Source organism: Clupea harengus, chromosome 4 (genome assembly GCF_900700415.2).
Source record: "Clupea harengus chromosome 4, Ch_v2.0.2, whole genome shotgun sequence".
Lineage (NCBI taxonomy): Eukaryota > Metazoa > Chordata > Actinopteri > Clupeiformes > Clupeidae > Clupea > Clupea harengus.
In genome coordinates, this window is record NC_045155.1 from 116,499 (window position 1) to 135,014 (window position 18,516).

General features: G+C 47.4%; 2 protein-coding genes across 4 annotated transcripts in view; both read right to left on the reverse strand.

Moving 5' to 3' along the window:
* Positions 1–85: 85 nt before the first annotated feature.
* aar2 (AAR2 splicing factor) lies at positions 86–7,352 on the reverse strand. Of its 3 annotated transcripts, XM_031565630.2 has the most exons (8): positions 6,845–7,352; positions 6,551–6,682; positions 6,135–6,188; positions 4,893–5,027; positions 3,427–4,245; positions 2,277–3,041; positions 1,525–1,754; positions 86–860 (listed from the first exon to the last, which is right to left on the reverse strand). In XM_031565630.2, exons 6-8 carry the CDS (start codon positions 3,037–3,039, stop codon positions 693–695), a joined length of 1,161 nt encoding a protein of 386 aa, XP_031421490.1. In that variant the 5' UTR covers positions 3,040–3,041; positions 3,427–4,245; positions 4,893–5,027; positions 6,135–6,188; positions 6,551–6,682; positions 6,845–7,352; the 3' UTR covers positions 86–692. The 3 variants fall into 3 exon arrangements, with proteins under 3 accessions (XP_031421490.1, XP_031421491.1, XP_031421492.1); XM_031565631.2 differs by lacking the exons at positions 6,551–6,682; positions 6,845–7,352 and having other exon boundaries at positions 6,135–6,204; XM_031565632.2 differs by lacking the exons at positions 3,427–4,245; positions 4,893–5,027; positions 6,135–6,188; positions 6,551–6,682; positions 6,845–7,352 and having other exon boundaries at positions 2,277–3,409.
* A 194-nt stretch (positions 7,353–7,546) lies between these two features.
* The window catches only part of prpf6 (PRP6 pre-mRNA processing factor 6 homolog (S. cerevisiae)), a 21,222-nt gene continuing 10,252 nt past the window's right edge, over positions 7,547–18,516 (reverse strand). The window contains exons 12-21 of the mRNA XM_031565629.2: positions 16,854–16,976; positions 15,747–15,868; positions 15,017–15,155; positions 14,567–14,686; positions 12,229–12,405; positions 11,655–11,788; positions 10,239–10,330; positions 9,003–9,117; positions 8,553–8,679; positions 7,547–8,150 (exon numbers count right to left, since the gene is read on the reverse strand). Of these exons, the coding sequence (XP_031421489.1) occupies positions 7,998–8,150; positions 8,553–8,679; positions 9,003–9,117; positions 10,239–10,330; positions 11,655–11,788; positions 12,229–12,405; positions 14,567–14,686; positions 15,017–15,155; positions 15,747–15,868; positions 16,854–16,976 (1,302 nt within the window). The 3' untranslated portion in view covers positions 7,547–7,997. The remainder of the gene's footprint in view (positions 8,151–8,552; positions 8,680–9,002; positions 9,118–10,238; positions 10,331–11,654; positions 11,789–12,228; positions 12,406–14,566; positions 14,687–15,016; positions 15,156–15,746; positions 15,869–16,853; positions 16,977–18,516) is intronic.

The window sequence follows — 18,516 nt, forward strand, 5'->3', positions numbered from 1 at the left end:
ACGAACAAACTGCGCTCTAGCGTAAACTGTCTGCACATAGAACAGTATGTAAAATTGCAAAAAAAAAAAGAATGCAAACACGAACTTGCAAACAACAAAGAGCTTTATTACAAGGAATGTCCAGGACTGCTGGTAGCAGACCATGCAGTTATAGCAGGGAAGATAACCTGCAGGTAGTTCAACCACTGCTCCACCTTGGGTTGCGGTGAGGATGATGCAGGAAAAGTGCTCCTTGACTTTTAGAATTGTATAAACTTTCAAACATTCCATTATGGAATATCGGATCACGCCCTTTGACCTCCCCCCTTTTCAATATGAGAGAGAATCCTGTCCAAAGGCCTCGCTGGAAAGGAATCCATTTTAGGGGTGTGTATGCGAGTGCTATGAGTTACTGGGGATGCTTACGGCCCAGAGGTGGGTGTAAGCACAAAGACACATGCATGTACACACACACACACACACACACACACACACACACACAAAATCACACTCACACAGTCATACGCAATCACGTGTACACACACCCAACAACACACACACACACACACTCACACTTTCACACACACACAATCACGCAGTCATACGCAATCACACTCACGCAGTCATACGCAATCACGTGTACACACACCCAACAACACACACACACACACACACACACACACACACACACACACACACACACGCACAGCTAATCAGTCCAGAGTGACGCCCTCTGGGAGCTCCACCACCACCGGGGCACAGTCCTCGAGGTCAGCCTCAAAGTCCCAGCGGAACTTCTTGGTCAGGTGAGCTTTGAACTTCTCCGCCCTCTTCCGCAGCGTGCTGTCCATCCCCGGGCCACTGGCAAACTGGAAAAAGTCCTGACGATTGGAGAGAGGGAAGAGGGTCGGGGGTTATACAGGGTTTGGGACTCTGATCATGGAAGCAGGGAAATAATAGACCATTTCCTAGTAAATTAACTCATGCATTTTTATGATCAAAGTCATACTGACACACACTTGCCAATCTCAGTTCTGATATTGGCAAGTGAATCCAGTATGTATGTGGTCTTCCTCAGGGCCCTCTAGTGGCCATTGTGAGAACTGTCAACTCTAATACTAAGGCACCAGCAGCGATCCTACTGAAATTTGCCAGCTGCGACAACAGCACGGCTTTCAACCTGGACGTTCCTTTGTAAGGAAATAATTGTCTTCGCAAACACAGTGCTTTCATTCCGTTTTATGTCTGATATATCTGTGTTTTACAGTTTCTGCTTTATCATTTCATGGAGACTGTTGATCTGAAGTTCATCATCTTTTGTAGGGAGGTCTTGCAGGATGCTCTGGCAGCTACAGTGGTAGAGCACGATGCTAACAACACCAAGGTCATAGGTTCATTACACTGGGAGTACAAAGCTGGTGAAAATCTTATACTTGCACTGTACCATGCAGGTGTCAATGAAGTATACACTTAATGTACAGGAAGTCACACAGGACAAAACTGTCTGCTAAATGAGTAACATTCATGTAGGTGTGATTAATGTACCTGCAGGGTGGATGTGAGGAAGTTACTCTGGGATACGATGTCCACAAAGAAGTCTGGGGGGATCTCTCCGAGCTGGTGATAGAGCACGCTGATGAGGCCCAGGAAGAGCTCCTTGTGCGTGCGCATGGCCTCCTCCGAGCGACACAGCAGTGCCAGCAGCTTCTTCCAGTGCTCGAAGGCGTCGTACGCGTTCCCAACCAGGAAGCACACGAAGGCAAACTGCAGCTCGCCTGAAGCAGAGAGAGCAGAGTGGAGGAGAGATGGCGTGGTTTACAACGAGATCACGGCATGGTTAAACCAAGTCAATGAAAGGGTTTTGAAAAGATTTTGGCCAGCTCTTGAACACCTCCAGCAAACGGAGACAAAACAGGAGCCGAGGCCTCTCTCTCTCTATTCAGCGGCAGACAGGTATGTCCGGGTTTTTTTTGTTTGTCATTGGTCAACAGTCACTCCAAGCTGGACGTTTTAGTTACTGATTGCAGTGTCCGGGAGAGTCTCAGAGTTTTATCTTACAGTGATTTCAATGATTGCAGTCAGGAGGTAAACAGTTTGGTTTAAGCACTACAAGACCAAGTAGGTAGAGGTAGAGAGGACAACAAATATTAAGTTGTTAAGTTCTGTATATCTAGCCTTTCTGTCGCTAGTTATGCATCAGATCAGGATCCTTTACAAGGCTACATGCATTTTTTTGTATTCATTAATTAAAAAATAATAATACATATTTTCAATTACACAGCGCAGGCAGAGCTTACCAAGCACGTTGAGCGGCTGTTGATGGTACTGCTGCTCCAGAAGGCGGCGAAGAGCGTAGCTGAGATCCATGCTACACTGGGTGATCTGAGCGGGCGTTGCTCCGGGAGGGTATGTTTGTTGAGGTATGTCAGAGAAGCGCAGCTCGGTGCCTTCCCTCTGTTTCATTCGGGGCAGCCTCTCCAACCCTTCCTTCATGTTCTGACAGGCCGTGTCATTGCGGGGCAGATTCTGCTCGGCGCGGTCTTGGGTGTGGGTCAACTGCAACTCGGGCACCACGTCGCAAAAGGCGCACACGCGTCCGTTCAAGGGCTGTAGCGCTTCCGCGACCTCCTGGGTGAGCCGATCCGTCAGGGACACCCACTTGCGCAAAGTGTCGTAGGGGTATGGTCCGAGAAAAGGGTCTAGCTCCCGAAGCCCTGCCTTAACGCGCTCCACTTCCTCCGGATTCTGAGTAGCAGAAAAGTCCAAATCCTCCTCCTGTCTGTCCCAGTTGGCCAGAATAAGCTCCCGAGGCTTCAGGTGGAGGAAGAGGCCCATCCTGGGACCAATTTCACCGCCCATGCTCTTGGGGTTAGTGGCGCTGTAGTGGAGGAAGTGAAGCCCTGGCGGGATCATCTTTATTCCACGGAAGCGAGGACCGACCTGCCAACTCTTGTAGTCGATACCCAACTCCGTTTCCTCGGGAACGCCGAGCAAGACAAGCGTGGCTCCTTCTTCAAACAAACCCTGTGCTACCTCCGGGTCCATATCCACGCCAGCCATTTCTGAAATCAATTAACGTTGTATCGCTACAAGCTAGGCATTTAACATTTCGGAACAGTAAGCTATCACATAAAGCTGATCCTAGCTATCCAGTTGAAGCAGATTTCATTTTATTTGGTCTGATTTACATATTTTTAAAGCGGCCGTTGCTGAAACGATTAGGAGTTAATACCAAGAGTAAAATGATGTAACGTTAACGTTATTGCTACATCGCCAAAGTTACGTCTTTGGCATAGGCTCCTCCTGACGCTAGCCAGCTAACTAAAACAGGGTTATATCTATTACCCTTACACGCCACTTTAAAACATTAGCCAGATCATTTCTACTAATCATCACCAATGGAGAACTAAAATGACAACTGTTTCATTGCCATAGTTGCATATTTACCAGGATATTCCTTGGTACAAATTTTGTTTTTTCACGTTGGTGTTGCGTTCATCTCCTCGGAATACCTAACTTACTTTCTTCCGTCGTGAAACGATGCCGTAGCAAAGGTTCCGGATGTGCAAAATAGGTCACAAAGTTTCAGATTCACTGCATAACCCATCATAATTCTCAACAGAGCAATATAATATAAATTGTGGAATTCCTTTAAAAAAAAAAAACATTTATTAAGTAATGCAACAAATTCTGCCAAGCACCAATGAACATTATCCCAATGCTCCTTTGACAATTGTTTACAGAACATGTTTTCAGATAGTGGAGCACTTGGCTTGCATATATTCAGTAGATGGCACACTAGCAAATGCCACAAATGTTATACTGTATATTGATCTGGTACAAAAATCTAGAAAAGGAAGTAGGCACTGTGGCTTTATAGGCTATGTGCTAGAGAATGAATATTATTTTTAAAAAAAACTACATGTATTGCAATAATGGCACTTGAAATCTAAGATAAATAGGAAATGAGAGCCATAGACAGACAAGTTTAATGAGTGTTGGCTTTACATTCAGTGAGTGGCTATATCTCGAAGTATAACTGTTAGAGATTGTGTTTCAATTCATTTTCTTTCCCTTCACTCTTTCCCTTGGGGTGTGGGCGGCACTCTGTAGCTTTTGCCAACAAAAAACAAGCATCTGGACCAACTTCACTTTCTCTCCTCTATGGCAGTGGTGTCTTCTTCTCGCTTTTCTTCGTCCCAGACACCGCTCTTTTAACCTTTCTAGTCTCGCATCTTTACACTTTGCATTCCTCTGCTCTTTCACCTGCAAGCACAACAGATGTTTCTCTCAGTGCAGGAGAGACATGAGGCTTCAAAACACAAAACATTGGTGGCAGTGTATAGCACGTTATGTGTAATATGACAGCAGTGGAGATGAGAACATTGGTGGCAGTGTATAGCACGTTATGTGTAATATGACAGCAGTGGAGATGAGAACATTGGTGGCAGTGTATAGCACGTTATGTGTAATATGACAGCAGTGGAGATGAGAACATTGGTGGCAGTGTATAGCACGTTATGTGTAATATGACAGCAGTGGAGATGAGAACATTGGTGGCAGTGTATAGCACATTATGTGTAATATGACAGCAGTGGAGATGAGAAACGCGAGCTTGAGAAGCAGAGTAGTAACCAGTCTAAAGATAAAATGATTGGTCACAAATGATTAGTCATATTATTCTACTAATAATTACCTATAAATAAATATTTTTTTTTACCGAAGCCAAATTGTTAGAAACGATGTATCTCATAAATTGTGTCCAGTCCACATTTTTCGAATCGGGGGGCAATCGCACGGTGAATTTGTATGCCGGTGCATTGATGCAAGTCGGTGAATATTTACCATCCCTAACTTCAATGTCTTTTGTTTGTCTGACATTTCATTGCTCCCAATCCAACAAAGAGTCTCACCATGTTAACCTCCTTGCACCGCACTGTGATGAGATTCTCCATATCCTTCACCACCTTCCCCAGGTCTCCTTGCTGCCCTGTATTGTTCAGGTACTGCTCTGTCATCCCACAGATAGAGCGGAATATACGATTCACCTGTAAAGAAAGTATCACCATCAAACAGCTTCAGCTTGAACAAAATGCAGCTGCCGGAGTTCTTGCAAAAACGAAAAGAGCCGACCACATTACTCCAAGTCCTTACACTGGCTTCCAGTAAGTCACATAATTTACTTTAAAGCACAGCTGCTTGTTTATAAATCACTCAATAGGACAGGGCCAAATTGCTGTAGCCAGTTTCAAATCTAGATTTAAGACTTTTTTTGTTTACTGATCAAATGCACTCTACTTTTTATTTATTTATTTCATTTTTGTATTTATTCAGTTTTCTATGTTCTTCAGAACTGATATAATGCACTTCAATTCAGGAAGTAGACCTCTAGTGATTCCCAACAGGGAAGTGACATCTCAGGCTAACGCCCTTGGCTAGAAATCTTTCGTTCTCTTGTCAGTGGGGCAAAAGAGATACACATACAGTCAGGGCTACTTCCTCAATGCCTTTATTCTATTCCATGTACTTTGTGTGTTCTTTAATTATTCGTTCTTTGCTTCCTTTTAATTATATTTTGAATCTGTTCACTTGTATTTAATTTCCATTTGGATATTCCCCCTGCTTTTATTTATGTAAAGCACATTGAATTGCCTTTGTCTATGAAATGTGCTACATACATATACAGTACTTGCCTTGCTTTGTCAGCCAGTATTTTGGTATATTCTCAGGCATATATGGTGTGTATAAATTTCATCTCCCCAACACCTTTTGCACTCATGCAGCCCCATATCATCACACTTCCACCTCCGTGTTTCACTGCTGGGACTATGCATTCAATGTAGTAGTCATGGCTAGGTTTATGACAACAAGCTGGACCCCATCTGAGCCAGACAAATGTATCTTGATCTAATCTGACCAAATAATGTGCTCTCAACATTCATCAGGCTTCTTTTCATGTTCTTTGACAAATTCTAATCTTGCAGTTTTGTGATGAAGAACTGTTTCGCTCAGGTGGGGTGCAGCATGTTTGCAGTTTAAGGTGAAACAATTTTGAATCATTTGATATTTAAGTGATATTGCACAGGGCTGTACTCACTGCTGGTGTATAATGTAAGCGTGTGTAAGTAAAACTGTAGACTCAAAGGGTTCCACACCTTGTCAGAAGGACAGCAATCTTTCCCCTCGGGTGTATAGGAACCATTCAGATTCTGAAGACAAAAAAAAAAAGATGTTATGCTAACCAGTCCCAAAAGAAGACACAGCGGACAACAGAGCAGAATGCCCAACGAGTGCTGGTTTTGTAAACTATTGTTGGAAGCGGCAACTTCACCAGAGGAGGGCAGACTGAATTGACACAATACCCTCAAATGCGGTCACACCCACCTCTGTCACATGTTTTAGATATTCTCCGAGTTTAACAAAAGTGTGAAAGGTAACAAACGTGACAATTGAATCACTCATTCAATAAAAACTGAATTACTATAATTATATGATGACATTTGCTTATACATTAATCCAATAATAATAATAAAAAACGGGCAAAACAGCAGACAGAGCTTGTTAAACGTACTAGGTTTTGGACTTCTGGAAAGATTATGTTTCTGTATGCGCTCAAAATGTTGGAGTAGTCGAGCCGCTTGCTGTAGGCTACTGCAAAGAGCAGCGACACCAAAACGATGCAAACAGAAGGCCTGTTAACACACTGACACGAAAAAAAAAACGTTCAGTTAAATCACAATTACGGGTGCATGTGTACACCTCCAAACTCGGGTAGCCTTAACCATCTCGAGTCTAAGTCAAACATCATATAACCAATTGATAGACAGTTCCAAAAGTGACTGACATGCATCAAGACACTACCTACCATTTATCATTGTATGTTGAATGAATCCTTCACATGTATGAGTCCCATGCTGTTAACCCCAGCCAAGCCAGTGGTCACATACTGCTCGTAGTGCGTAGCTCACATTTCCCTGAAATAAAATTCAGTTGGTTCTCTGGGACACCGGGAAAGCAACCAATCGTTTTACATGTAGTTTATCTTTGAATTGGTGTCCGAGAATAAAGCAGACGATCTGGCATGAAGATACCCCCTGCGCCTGTGTTGCGTTCCTTCCACCATCTTCACATTGCCGTCCGGGGCTCCAATTTCCCTTCCCGTCATGGGTTGCTGGCTGTGGGCTTTAGATTACAGCAGCTCGTATCAAATCCAAAAAACTTCCGCGATCAATCACTTTTTGGTCGGTTGCTTTCGGTTTCGATAGTGGAAGAACCGGTGGAAATGGTATGGCCGCACTGTTGTAGCAGTCAGTCAGCGTGCATATTTACCTCCTCTTCCAAGCCAGGAGAAATAGATTTCGCATTTAAAAAGGTAACAGTAGTTCTACATAGACTAAAAATATACATTACAAGGAACTACCCGGTCATGATACATTCCAGCTTTTCCAAACAATGATTGGGCCATCAATTACACTAATCCACGTCCATTCACCTTTTCTGCGTTTAGCTGTGAGGTGTTTGGTGTTTGGTAAAATATTCATGAAGGATAATGCGTTGAGAAATCTTAGTTGGTTACTCCCCTTAATTTATTGACATTTTCACGGTATACAGAACAAGTGTAAGCATTATGGAAAACGGAGGGAGGGAAAATCTGCAGGAGCCTCAAGGAGAAGGAAAACAAGAACTAAAATTTCAGATCACATTCCCACAACAACAACAACGTTCTGTCCAGTACATCAATGAACCTTGATAGTTCAAGGAAGAGCAAGTAGTCATTAGTTCAAATGAGGCCCAGCCAGCTATGTGGATGGATTAAAAGCCTTGGGAGTACCAAATTATAATTCTAGAAAAAGAAAACATTGACACACTTATTGTTGGTCATGATCCAACTATCTAAAAAAAAAAAAAACAGACAGGAATAAAGTAACATATTGAATGTTGTGGATCTAACACACACATGAATCGATGTTTGTGTGGTCTCGTGTTTGTTTCGGTGCGTGGTGTGATCTGGTAGAGACTCAGAAGGTGTTCTTGATCTTGGAGGACACCAAGGCGAGGATCTCTCCGATCTTCTTCTGCCAGTGGAGCACGTGTTTGGAGTCGGCGCACCATAGCTCTCCGTGCCGCGGCTCCGCGTTCTCGGCTCGCTTCCTCACCTCCTCCTGCTGCTCCTGGACCAGACACAATCAGACCAGCCACGCAAAGCAGACAGTCAGCCGCAGAACGCAACACAGGAAATGTATGCCTGAGTCAGTGTGTGTGTGTGGATAGACGATAGACGTTACTAGCTAAGGTGTGTGTGCAAGAATCTGTGGAGGGGGAGCTATAATGTCTGACTAAGATCAAATAAGTGTGTGTTAGTGTGTGTTTGTGTGTGTGTGTGTGTGTGTGGTGTACTATGTGTGATTTGTGCACGTGTGCACGTGAATAATCATAACTTAATTACAATACCATTCCAGGCGTAATTTCACCACTCATCATTAGACATATTCTGATAAATATATTTTATTCCATGCAATTCTTTGGTATCAAAACCAACAGTATAGAAGCACTGAATGTGGATCGATTCATACCTCTGTTCCGTGGTACGTCTCAAACTTGTAGAAGAGGGCCCAAGCGTCTCCCAGATCAGGCTCAATCTTTACGGTCCTCAGGAACCACTCTCTGGCCTTTGATATCTTACGCTCGCTCCAAAACAATCTACAGTCACAAACAAACACACACACACACACACACACACACCACACACACACACACACACACGCACACGCACACGCGCACGCGCACACACGCGCACACACACACACGCGCGCAAAGTAATTAGCCAAAACACCAATCAATGTTAACATCCCAACTTGAGCTCCTCGGGTTCGATGAAGCCCTTATCTGAACCCCAGTGTGTGACTTGGCGATCTGACCTCGTTGTCATACGTTTGCAAGGGATCGTTCCCTTTTTGAACCTCATTGGAAAATGCGAATAAAACTGCCGAAAAATGAAAAGGGACCACGCAGCGCTGACTTACTTGGCCACAGCCAGAAGAACGTGGGGGTCGTGCTCGCATTTCTTGAGCGCGTCGACGCTCTTGGTCTTGCGCTGGGGGCGGGCCTCCAGGAATATGGCCTCGGCCCACAGGATGCCTGGGGAGGGAGAGGGGTACGGTGAGAGGGGGAGAGGAGGAGAGGGGGAGAGGAGGAGAGGGGTACGGTGAGAGGAGAGGAGGGGGAGGGGTACGGTGAGAGGGGTACGGTGAGAGGAGGAGAGGAGGAGAGGAGGGAGAGGGGTACGGTGAGAGGGGTACGGTGAGAGGGGAGAGGAGGAGAGGGGGAGAGGAGGAGAGGGGTACGGTGAGAGGAGGAGAGGAGGAGAGGGGTTACGGTGAGAGGAGGAGAGGAGGAGAGGGGTACGGTGAGAGGAGGAGAGGAGGAGAGGGGTACGGTGAGAGGAGAGGAGGGGGAGGGGTACGGTGACAGGGGGAGAGGAGGAGAGGGGTACGGTGAGAGGAGGAGAGGAGGGACAGGGGGAGAGGAGAGAGGAGGAGAGGGGTACGGTGAGAGGAGGAGAGGAGGACAGGGGGAGAGGAGGAGAGGGGTACGGTGAGAGGAGGAGAGGGGTACGGTGAGAGGAGGAGAGGGAGAGGGGGAGAGGAGGACAGGGGGAGAGGGGTACAGTAAGAGGAGGACGTTGCCCCTCACAGAGCAATGCAGAGCCTCTGGTTTCAATTCAGTTCATAGCAACCGATTCAGTTTACCTTAACTTAAACATCCAGTCAGAAGCCTACCACAGCCATATCAAAAACATGGTAAGGATTGGAAGATGCCATATTCTATATGTCATATATCATAATGTGGCTATTATAGTGATGTTTAATTAGAATCGTATGTTCATGATCGATTGTTTTGAGTGATACCCAGTCATACCCATTACTGTTGACTAAAGTTGTCTAAATCTTTGATGCCATGGGAGTTTATCAGTATGTGACGTTACATCTGACATGATACAATATTTCACATTTCATTAAAAATGACACCACTCTGCACGAAGTGGCCTATCCTCAGCATGCGTCCGATCTTATAAGTACAATGCTATTAAAATCAACAAATCATGTTTCAGCACAGGTTTTTATTTGACTCCAACGCAAGATATTGCAGAACAATGAGCACCCATCCCAGTGTGGGAGGCAAAGTAGGAGGGTTGGGGTTATGGTTAGGGTTAGGGTTAGGGTTAGTGTGGGGGTTAGTGTGGGGGGTGGGGCTCTGACCTGAGTTGGGGCACTCCTGCAGGGCTTTGGCCATGAGCGTGTTGGAGATGTTCTTCAGTCCAGCTCTGTACTCCAGTCTGACCGACTCCAACCTGACAAGAGACACACCTCACTCTGTGAGCCAGGGCTGTTCCTGTGTGTGTGTGTGTGTGTGTGTGTGAGAGAGACACACCTCACTCTGTGAGCCAGGGCTGTTCCTGTGTGTGTGTGTGTGTGTGTGTGTGTGTGAGAGAGACACACCTCACTCTGTGAGCCAGGGCTGTTCCTGTGTGTGTGTGTGTGTGTGTGTGTGTGAGAGAGAGAGAGAGATACACACCTCACTCTGTGAGCCAAGAGACACCTCACTCTGTGAGCCAGGGCTGTTCCTGTGTGTGTGTGTGTGTGTGTGTGTGTGTGTGTGTGTGAGAGAGAGAGAGATACACACCTCACTCTGTGAGCCAGGGCTGTTCCTGTGTGTGTGTGTGTGTGTGTGTGTGTGTGTGTGTGTGTGTGTGTGTGTGTGTGTGTGTGTGTGTGTGTGAGAGAGAGAGAGAGAGAGAGATACACACCTCACTCTGTGAGCCAAGAGACACCTCACTCTGTGAGCCAGGGCTGTTCCTGTGTGTGTGTGTGTGTGTGTGTGTGTGTGTGTGTGTGTGTGTGTGTGTGTGTGTGTGTGTGTGTGTGTGTGTGTGTGTGTGTGTGTGTGTGTGTGTGTGTGTGTGTGAGTGTGAGTGTGAGAGACACACCTCACTCTGTGAGCCAGGGGTGTACCTGTGTCTGTGTCCCTGTCCCTGGGTGTGTGTGTCAATGTCGTGTGTGTGTGTATCTGATCACTGTGTCTGTGTGTGTGTCTGTGTCTGTGTCTGTGTCTGTGTGTGTGTGTGTGTCTGTGTGTGTGTCTGTGTGTGTGTCTGTGTGTGTGTATCTGATCACTGTGTCTGCGTGTCTGCGTGTCTGCGTGTCTGCGTGTCTGCGTGTCTGCGTGTCTGCGTGTCTGCGTGTCTGCGTGTCTGCGTGTCTGCGCGTGTCCCTGGGTATGTGTGTCAATGTCCCTCTCATGCATGTATGTATGCATGTGCGCGTGTGTATGCGTGTATATAGATTCACTGTGTGTGTGTGTGTGTCTATCACCGTCTGTCTGTCTGTCTGTGTGTGTGTGTGTGTGTGTGTGTGTGTGTGTGTGTGTGTGTGTGTGTGTGTGTGTGTGTGTGTGTGTGTGCTTGGGTGCATGCTTGGGTGCGTGTGTGTGTGTGAGTGAGAGTGCATGCATCATAAACCTGTGTCTGGCTCCAGAGGCTGTCTTACAGCGGCAGTCTCCAGAGCAGCTGAACTCTAAAGGCTGAGCTGTGCAGCGCCGGTGTGTGTGTGTGTGTGTGTGTGTGTGTGTGTGTGTGTGTGTGTGTGTGTGTGTGTGTGTGTGGCTGCCCGTCTTACCACAGCTCTGCTGCCTGGGGGTTCTTGAGGCGGGACTTCTCCAGGATGGCGCGGGCCCGAGTCAGCTGACCCACCCGCTCCTCCAGCCGCGAGAGGAGGAGCCACAGGGACATGGAATGAGGACACTTCTTCAGCTGGAGGAGGGCACACACACGCACACGCACACAGACACACACACACGCAAACACACACACACACGCAGTCACACAGACACGCACACGCACAGTCACACAGACACACAGACACACAGACACACAAAGACACAAAGACGTTTGAGTGAGAAGTGATAACAGAATGTAAAAAAGCACAAAACATACATAATATTCATTTTGACTAAAAGCAGAGCTAGCAAATGGGAACAGCCTTGTATGAAGACAACACATAACACATTTAGAGAAACAAGATAAGCTGGTAACGTACTTTCAAATTAGATGCAAATGAATCAGGACACGGCAAACCAAATCAAGTAATTATGGGCGACACCTGAGACGCCTGAAGCATCATCCCCATCATGCCTGCACACACTCCCCCTTTCAGACCCTCCTCAAAGGACTGAACACAAACGGCTCCCTACCCCCTGGTTGTAGGCCTCCCGGGCCTTGTCCGTGTTCTCCGACTGCTCCTCGATCTGGCCCCTCATCATCCACAGCTTGGGGAAGTCCTCGTAGTGCTTGAGGGCCTCCGTGCAGAGCTCCTGCGCCGCCTCGATGTTGCCCAGCACCCACTCCAGCTTCACCGACTTCATGAACACCTGTGCGACCGGACGAGAGAAAGGGAAAGGGAAGGGTTAAAACAACAGCGGTTGGAGGGCACTGTGGCGCAGGCAAGCAAGCAGTAGCCCCGACCACATTCGGGCTTGACGCCCCATGGAGGACACGGGTTGGAATCCGGCCCGATGTCATTTCTCCTGTCCACTCCCCCCATCTCTTCTCCCTCTCATTTCCTGTCCCACTCTTCACTGATCGGTCAATTAAAAAGGCATAAAAGCCCCAAAACAAATCTTTAAAAAAATAAAATAAATAAACAACAGGGGTCAACACAGTAGGCGACGTTAGCGCCGCTACCCTCTTAGGCAACATCAAGCATCAGGGGATCGTTCAGATCGTCCTACCCACCAACACCGTCCACGGACATCCGCTTCTGTGTGTTTCACCATTAACACCTTTAAGAGTGATTGAGTCTTCTTTGCGTTGCGGCTGATTAGAAGAAAAAGCTTCGTAGGCCACAGCATGAAGCCCCATTTCAAGATGTTATTTATTTATTTATTTATTTATTATTTCTGTTGCCCTACCAGCCCAAAACTACTGCGGTCATGTAATTACTCCCATTTTGTAGACGCTGAGATACCTGGTCCAGCCCCGCCTCGTAGTTCACCAAGGCCAAAGACAATAGTAACCACTATACGGACCCATATGCGAGCACCCAATACGTGTACAGAATCCTGGTTATGAAACGAAATGAGGTTAACAGTCACAGGATTACTCTCGCGGCCTCCCATATGAATGTAATGTGTGTGTGCCCAAGCCATTTCAGTGTAAACGCTGGCGATGACTCATTAGGCACACACACACACACACACACACACGTATTATGATTGATGGTATTACTGATGCTAATCTCACTTTCGTGCCATGCAGCCAACCCTGGCGGGGACACTTGATAGCTTGATTGGGGCTTTGATGTAGAGGGTTCATTTGCAAGGCCCGGCATGCTGCGACAAGGGGAGCTCTTCCCCAAACCTACGCCTCACTGACAGCCAATAAAGTGCCGAGAGAGAGAGAGAGAGAGAGAGAGAGAGAGAGAGAGAGAGAGAGAGAGAGAGAGAGAGAGAGACATTTCCTGTGCTAGGAAGTGATTGATGAGGTTCGTGGGAAGACTGCAAGCTGATACTGACACTCACTCGATAGCCGGATACGCTTGAAACCACTCAGCCGAATATTTGTGTGTGGCAACATGTGTACACATATGCGTGTGTGAGTGTGTGTGTACGTGTATGTCTGAATGTGAGTGTGTGTGTACGTGTGTATGTCTGAGTGTGTTTACGTGTGTGTGTGTGTGTGTGTGTGTGTGTGTGTGTGCGTAGCGTACGTGTGTATGTCTGTGTGTGTGCGTAGCGTACGTGTGTATGTCTGAGTGTGTGTGTGTGTGTGTGTGTGTACGTGTGTGTGTGTGTGTGTGTGTGTGTGTAGCGTACGTGTGTATGTCTGTGTCTGTGTGTGTGTGTGTGTGTGTGTGTGTGGTCCATTAGTCCATTTCCCCTAACACAAACGTTTGAACTCGGCTGACCTCTGAGCCACTGTCTACACAGAGAGGAGACCCACGTACAAACTCATGAACTATCTGAACGAGAGAAGAAGTGGGACAGAGGCCACACAGAGAAACAGAAAGAGAGAGAGAGAGAGAGAGAGAGAGAGAGAGAGAGAGAGAGAGAGAGACAGTGAGTGAGAGAGTAAGAAAGAAAGAGGGGGGAGGGGGTCGAAATGGACAGAGAGAAGATGAGAGACCTAACATGACTGTACCTGATCGTACACAAAACACACGAATAGTGAGAAGTGGGTGGGGGTGTAGGACATAGAACGAGAGCGAGAGAGAGAGAAAAACACAAAAGTGGTGGGAGGGTGGCAGGGAGGGAAAAGGCAGAGCGCCAGCTAAGAGCGTTTCGACATCACCCCCTTCCGCAACCCAATTCCACTCTCTCTCCCGCCCGCCCTAGCGGTCTTGACATCACACAGCTCTTATGCAAAGCCCCAGATCCACTACATGTGAGGCTTAGACAGGATCCCAAAGCAGCACCGCACGCACGCTCGTCTCACGGCCATTCACAGGTCTGGCGTCAGTGATCTCTACGTTGGGTCCTTGTCTCAGCCCAGCCCTCGACCCTCGACCCTTGACCCGTCCCCCAATCAGCTTACCCGGGCGGTGGGGGCGCTGCTGCGGGCTTTAGCCAGCAGTCTCCGGGCTCGCTCGTACTCGTTGTTCTCCGACTCCAGCTTCACGGCAGCCAGCCAGATCTCCTCACTGTTGGGGTTCGCCTGCGAGGAGAGGAGAGGAGAGGACAAACACACACACACACACACACACACACACACACACACACAGACACACGCACAGACACACGCACAGACACAGACACACACAGACATTACAGACACGCACACACACACACACATACCGGACATGAGGATTCAAGCACTCTGTATTCTTGCAATAACGTAGTAGTAAGTGAATACTGGTCCTTCTCGTAACCACATTAAGGGATAACGTTTAGGCCAGAATATACTCTTGTTCTGCACTGAAGGAAAGCCAAAAGCCATTGCCAGGCCTTTTCTCTCCAAACAGCTGCCTGCTGGATCTCAGCTCACCTGGAAGGCCAGCGCCAGGATGCTTCTAGCTGCTGGCACATCTCCAGCCAGCCACTTGGACTTGGCTCCCATCAGCCACAGCACTTCGGCCTTGGGGCAGTGGGCCACCGCCCTCTGGAGCAGCGCCTCCAGAGACTCCCTGTGGGGAGAGGAGAGAGAGAGAGAGAGAGAGAGAGAGAGAGAGAGAGAGAGAGAGAGAGTGAGAGAGAGAGAGAGAGAGGGAGAGAGAGAGTGAGAGAGAGTGAGAGAGAGAGAGAGGGAGAGAGAGAGAGAGAGAGAGAGAAGGGGGGAGAGAGAGAGAAGGGGGGAGAGAGAGTGAGAGAAGAGGGGGGGGAGAGTGAGAGGGAGAGAAAGGGGGGAGAGAGAAAGAAAGAAAGAAAGAAAGAAAGAAAGAAAGAGAGAGAGAAAGAAAGAAAGAAAGAAAGGAAAGAAGGAAAAGAAAACAAAAAACAGAGCGTGTACACAGGAGGATTCTGCCACATCGAGACATTTTAGATAACTGGAAATTGGAATTATTCCAACTGGCTATAAATTAACCATTTACAATTTCCTGTGGACTTGCAGACTAAGGACAGAGGACAAGTCGGGGAAAAAGAAAGATGGCTTAGATGGAGAAGGTGCGAATAAGACGCACATCAAAGGCAAAGGCAGGCTTAAGGCAAATTACATCTTGGCTTTGAGAGCCTGGGGTTGGCTGGGAGGAGGTCTGCGGCGGTGTGTGGTCACTTACCGTGTGCCGTGGTTCTTCTCAAAGTAAGCGGCCCTCAGCCACACACTCTTCTTGCTGGGGAACATCTGCAGGGCGTGGGCGTAGATGGCACGGGCACACTCCAGGGCCCCATGGGATACACACTGGATAACACACCCCAGACAGACAGAGAGAGAGAGAGAGAGAGAGAGAGAGAGAGAGAGAGACAGACAGACAGAGAGAGAGAGACAGAGAGAGAGATAAAGGAAGAGATAGAGAGAGGGAGAGAGTCAACAATGGTGCCTTGCACAGTGTAGGGCTGTAGAGGGACTGGAGGTGAGACAAGTCTATGTCTATAGAGGTGAGACAAGTCTATGTCTGGAGAGGTGAGACAAGTCTATGGAGGTGAGACAAGTCTATGTCTGGAGGTGAGACAAGTCTATGTAGGTGAGACAAGTCTATGTCTGGAGGTGAGACAAGTCTATGTCTAAAGACGGACTGTAGGTGAGACTACTCTAACTCTGTTCAACATTCACGTCCTTCAATTTGCTTGTCTAAATTTGAATGACTTTGGATAAGAGCAATCTGTTATCAACACTTTTTGGGGGTTTGTGAGTGTGTGTACAGTACCAGTCAAAAGTGTTTTCTTTACTTTTATTATTTTCTACATTGTAGATTAATACTGAAGACATTTAAACTACGAAAGAACACATATGGAATGATGTACTAAACAAAAAAAGTGTTATCTACCATGTAGAAAATAATAAAAAGTAAAGAAAAAAACTTCTCCAAAAATGAGAAGGTGTGTCCAAACTTTTGACTGGTAATGTATGTGCGTGAGAGAGAGAGAGAGAGAGAGAGAGAGAGAGAGAGAGAGAGAGAGAGAGAGAGAGAGTGAGTGAGTGAGTGAGTGAGAGAGAGACAGAGAGAGACAGAGACGGAGAGAGACGGAGGGAGGGAGAGAGAGAGAGAGAGAGAGAGAGAGAGAGAGAGAGAGAGAGGGAGGGAGAGGGAGGGAGGGAGGGAGGGAGGGAGAGTGAGAGGGAGAGGGAGAGGGAGAGGGAGAGGGAGAGGGAGAGAGAGAGAGAGAGAGAGAGAGAGAGAGAGAGAGAGAGGGAGAGAGAGAGAGAGAGAGAGAGAGAGACCTACACTCTCAGAATCCTCCATCCATGTGTGTTTGCAGTCCTCCTCCTCGATGCCGATGCCGATCACGGCTCTGATGACGGCTTGGCATGTCGCCACGCTGCCCGCCTTGTCACACTCCTCTGCATCCTACACACACACACACACGAAAAAACAGGCAAAACTTGAAGAAGTGAGCTTGAAGGGTGTTTATGCAGAGAAAAAAAGGGAAGTACACAATGTCTCGATGACCGTAAACCTAAGAACCTTTTGTACGAGATTCTTGGTCTTGGTTGATATTTTGCTGACCCCTTCACAGAGCTAGGCCACAGGAAGTCCAGCAACTTGTCACATAATAGCTTTACTTAACTGAACGGAAAGCTATAAAAGGAAACACACACACACACACACACACACACAGTTGCCATTTGTTTTTCAAAGGACCTTGGCATCGAACACTGGTCACCTGACTGTCTGCCCCGTTAAGTGCTCGTTAATCTGGAGTTGACTTGTAGACCGGCTTTATGGTCGTCATGGCAACCCTCTACACCTAACCCAGGGCGACCAAACAGCGCTCCTCCGGGACGGCCCCAACACGGAACGACACAGAAGCCACATGACCCTACAGACACAGGCTAGCCCCGCGCTGCCCCTTGTGTGTTCAAGTCCAGCATAGTCCTGGTCCCTTCAGACTAGACTAGGAGCCCGTCCAGCGAGCTGCTCCCTCCGGAGGCCTGTAGGGGCCTGTGAGAGAGACAGCCGTGCCAAAGGCAACAGACAGAACGGGGACACTGAAACTGAGGACGAGCTGCCACGGGGAAAGGAAAAAGACTGTGTGTGTGTGTGTGTGTGTGTGTGTGTGTGTGCATGGTGTGTGAGTGAGTGTCTGTCTGTGTGTGTGTGTGTGTGTGTGTGTGTGTGTGTGTGTGTGTGTGTGTGTGTGTGTCTGTGTGTGTGTCTGTGTGTGTGTGTGTCTGTCTGTGTCTGTGTGTGCGTGTGCGTGTGTTTCAGGACCAGTGTTTATATCATGGCTGTGTGTGTGTGTGTGTGTGTGTGTGTGTGTGTGTGTGTGTGTGTGTGTGGTTGTGTGTGTGTGTGTGTGTGTGTGTCAGTGAGAGAGAGATAAAGGCTATTGTTGGCTTGGTTACACAATAACACCAGCAGCATAACCAAAGCAGAGCATAGGGGATTCTCGCTGCTGTGCTACGCCAAAGCATTTCATCATCATCATCATCATCATCACTCTGGCAACAAAATACAATAAACCAATTTAAATCAATAAACCAATCAATCAAAGAGTCTACGGGTCATTTACTGTCTAGTAGTATATCCCCCCCCCCCCCCCCCTCCACTGATGAGGTCATGTGAGGGCCTATTAACCAACCCATAGCAATAATATACTTGCATAAAATGGACTCAAATTCCCAGCAGCCCCCTGGGGCTCCATGTAAAACACGGACGAAGAAGAAAATGCAATAATGGAGGTCTCCAACACACAATTTCTTCTACGTTCAAATCATTCCACGCCTTTAAATAAGTTACCAACTCAAGATCTCTCTCTGCGTCGTCCTGATAAGAGCTGAATGAATGGTATGAAATGGAAGATCAATGGTATCCATAGCGCAGGGTAGTCCAAAAAAAGTAGGGCGTTATTAACATGGCCTTGTGTGTGTGTGTGTGTGTGTGTGTG

What these genes read in the sequence shown, in the direction of transcription:
- aar2 (XM_031565630.2), bottom strand. Translation starts at nt 3,039, where the DNA reads ATGGCTGGCGTGGATATGGACCCGGAGGTAGCACAGGGTTTGTTTGAA. An exon ending in ACAGCCGCTCAACGTGCTTG is followed by an intron (nt 1,755 to 2,276) that starts GTAAGCTCTGCC and finishes TCTCTGCTTCAG; the next exon opens with GCGAGCTGCAGTTTGCCTTC. An exon ending in TCCTCACATCCACCCTGCAG is followed by an intron (nt 861 to 1,524) that starts GTACATTAATCA and finishes TCCAATCGTCAG; the next exon opens with GACTTTTTCCAGTTTGCCAG.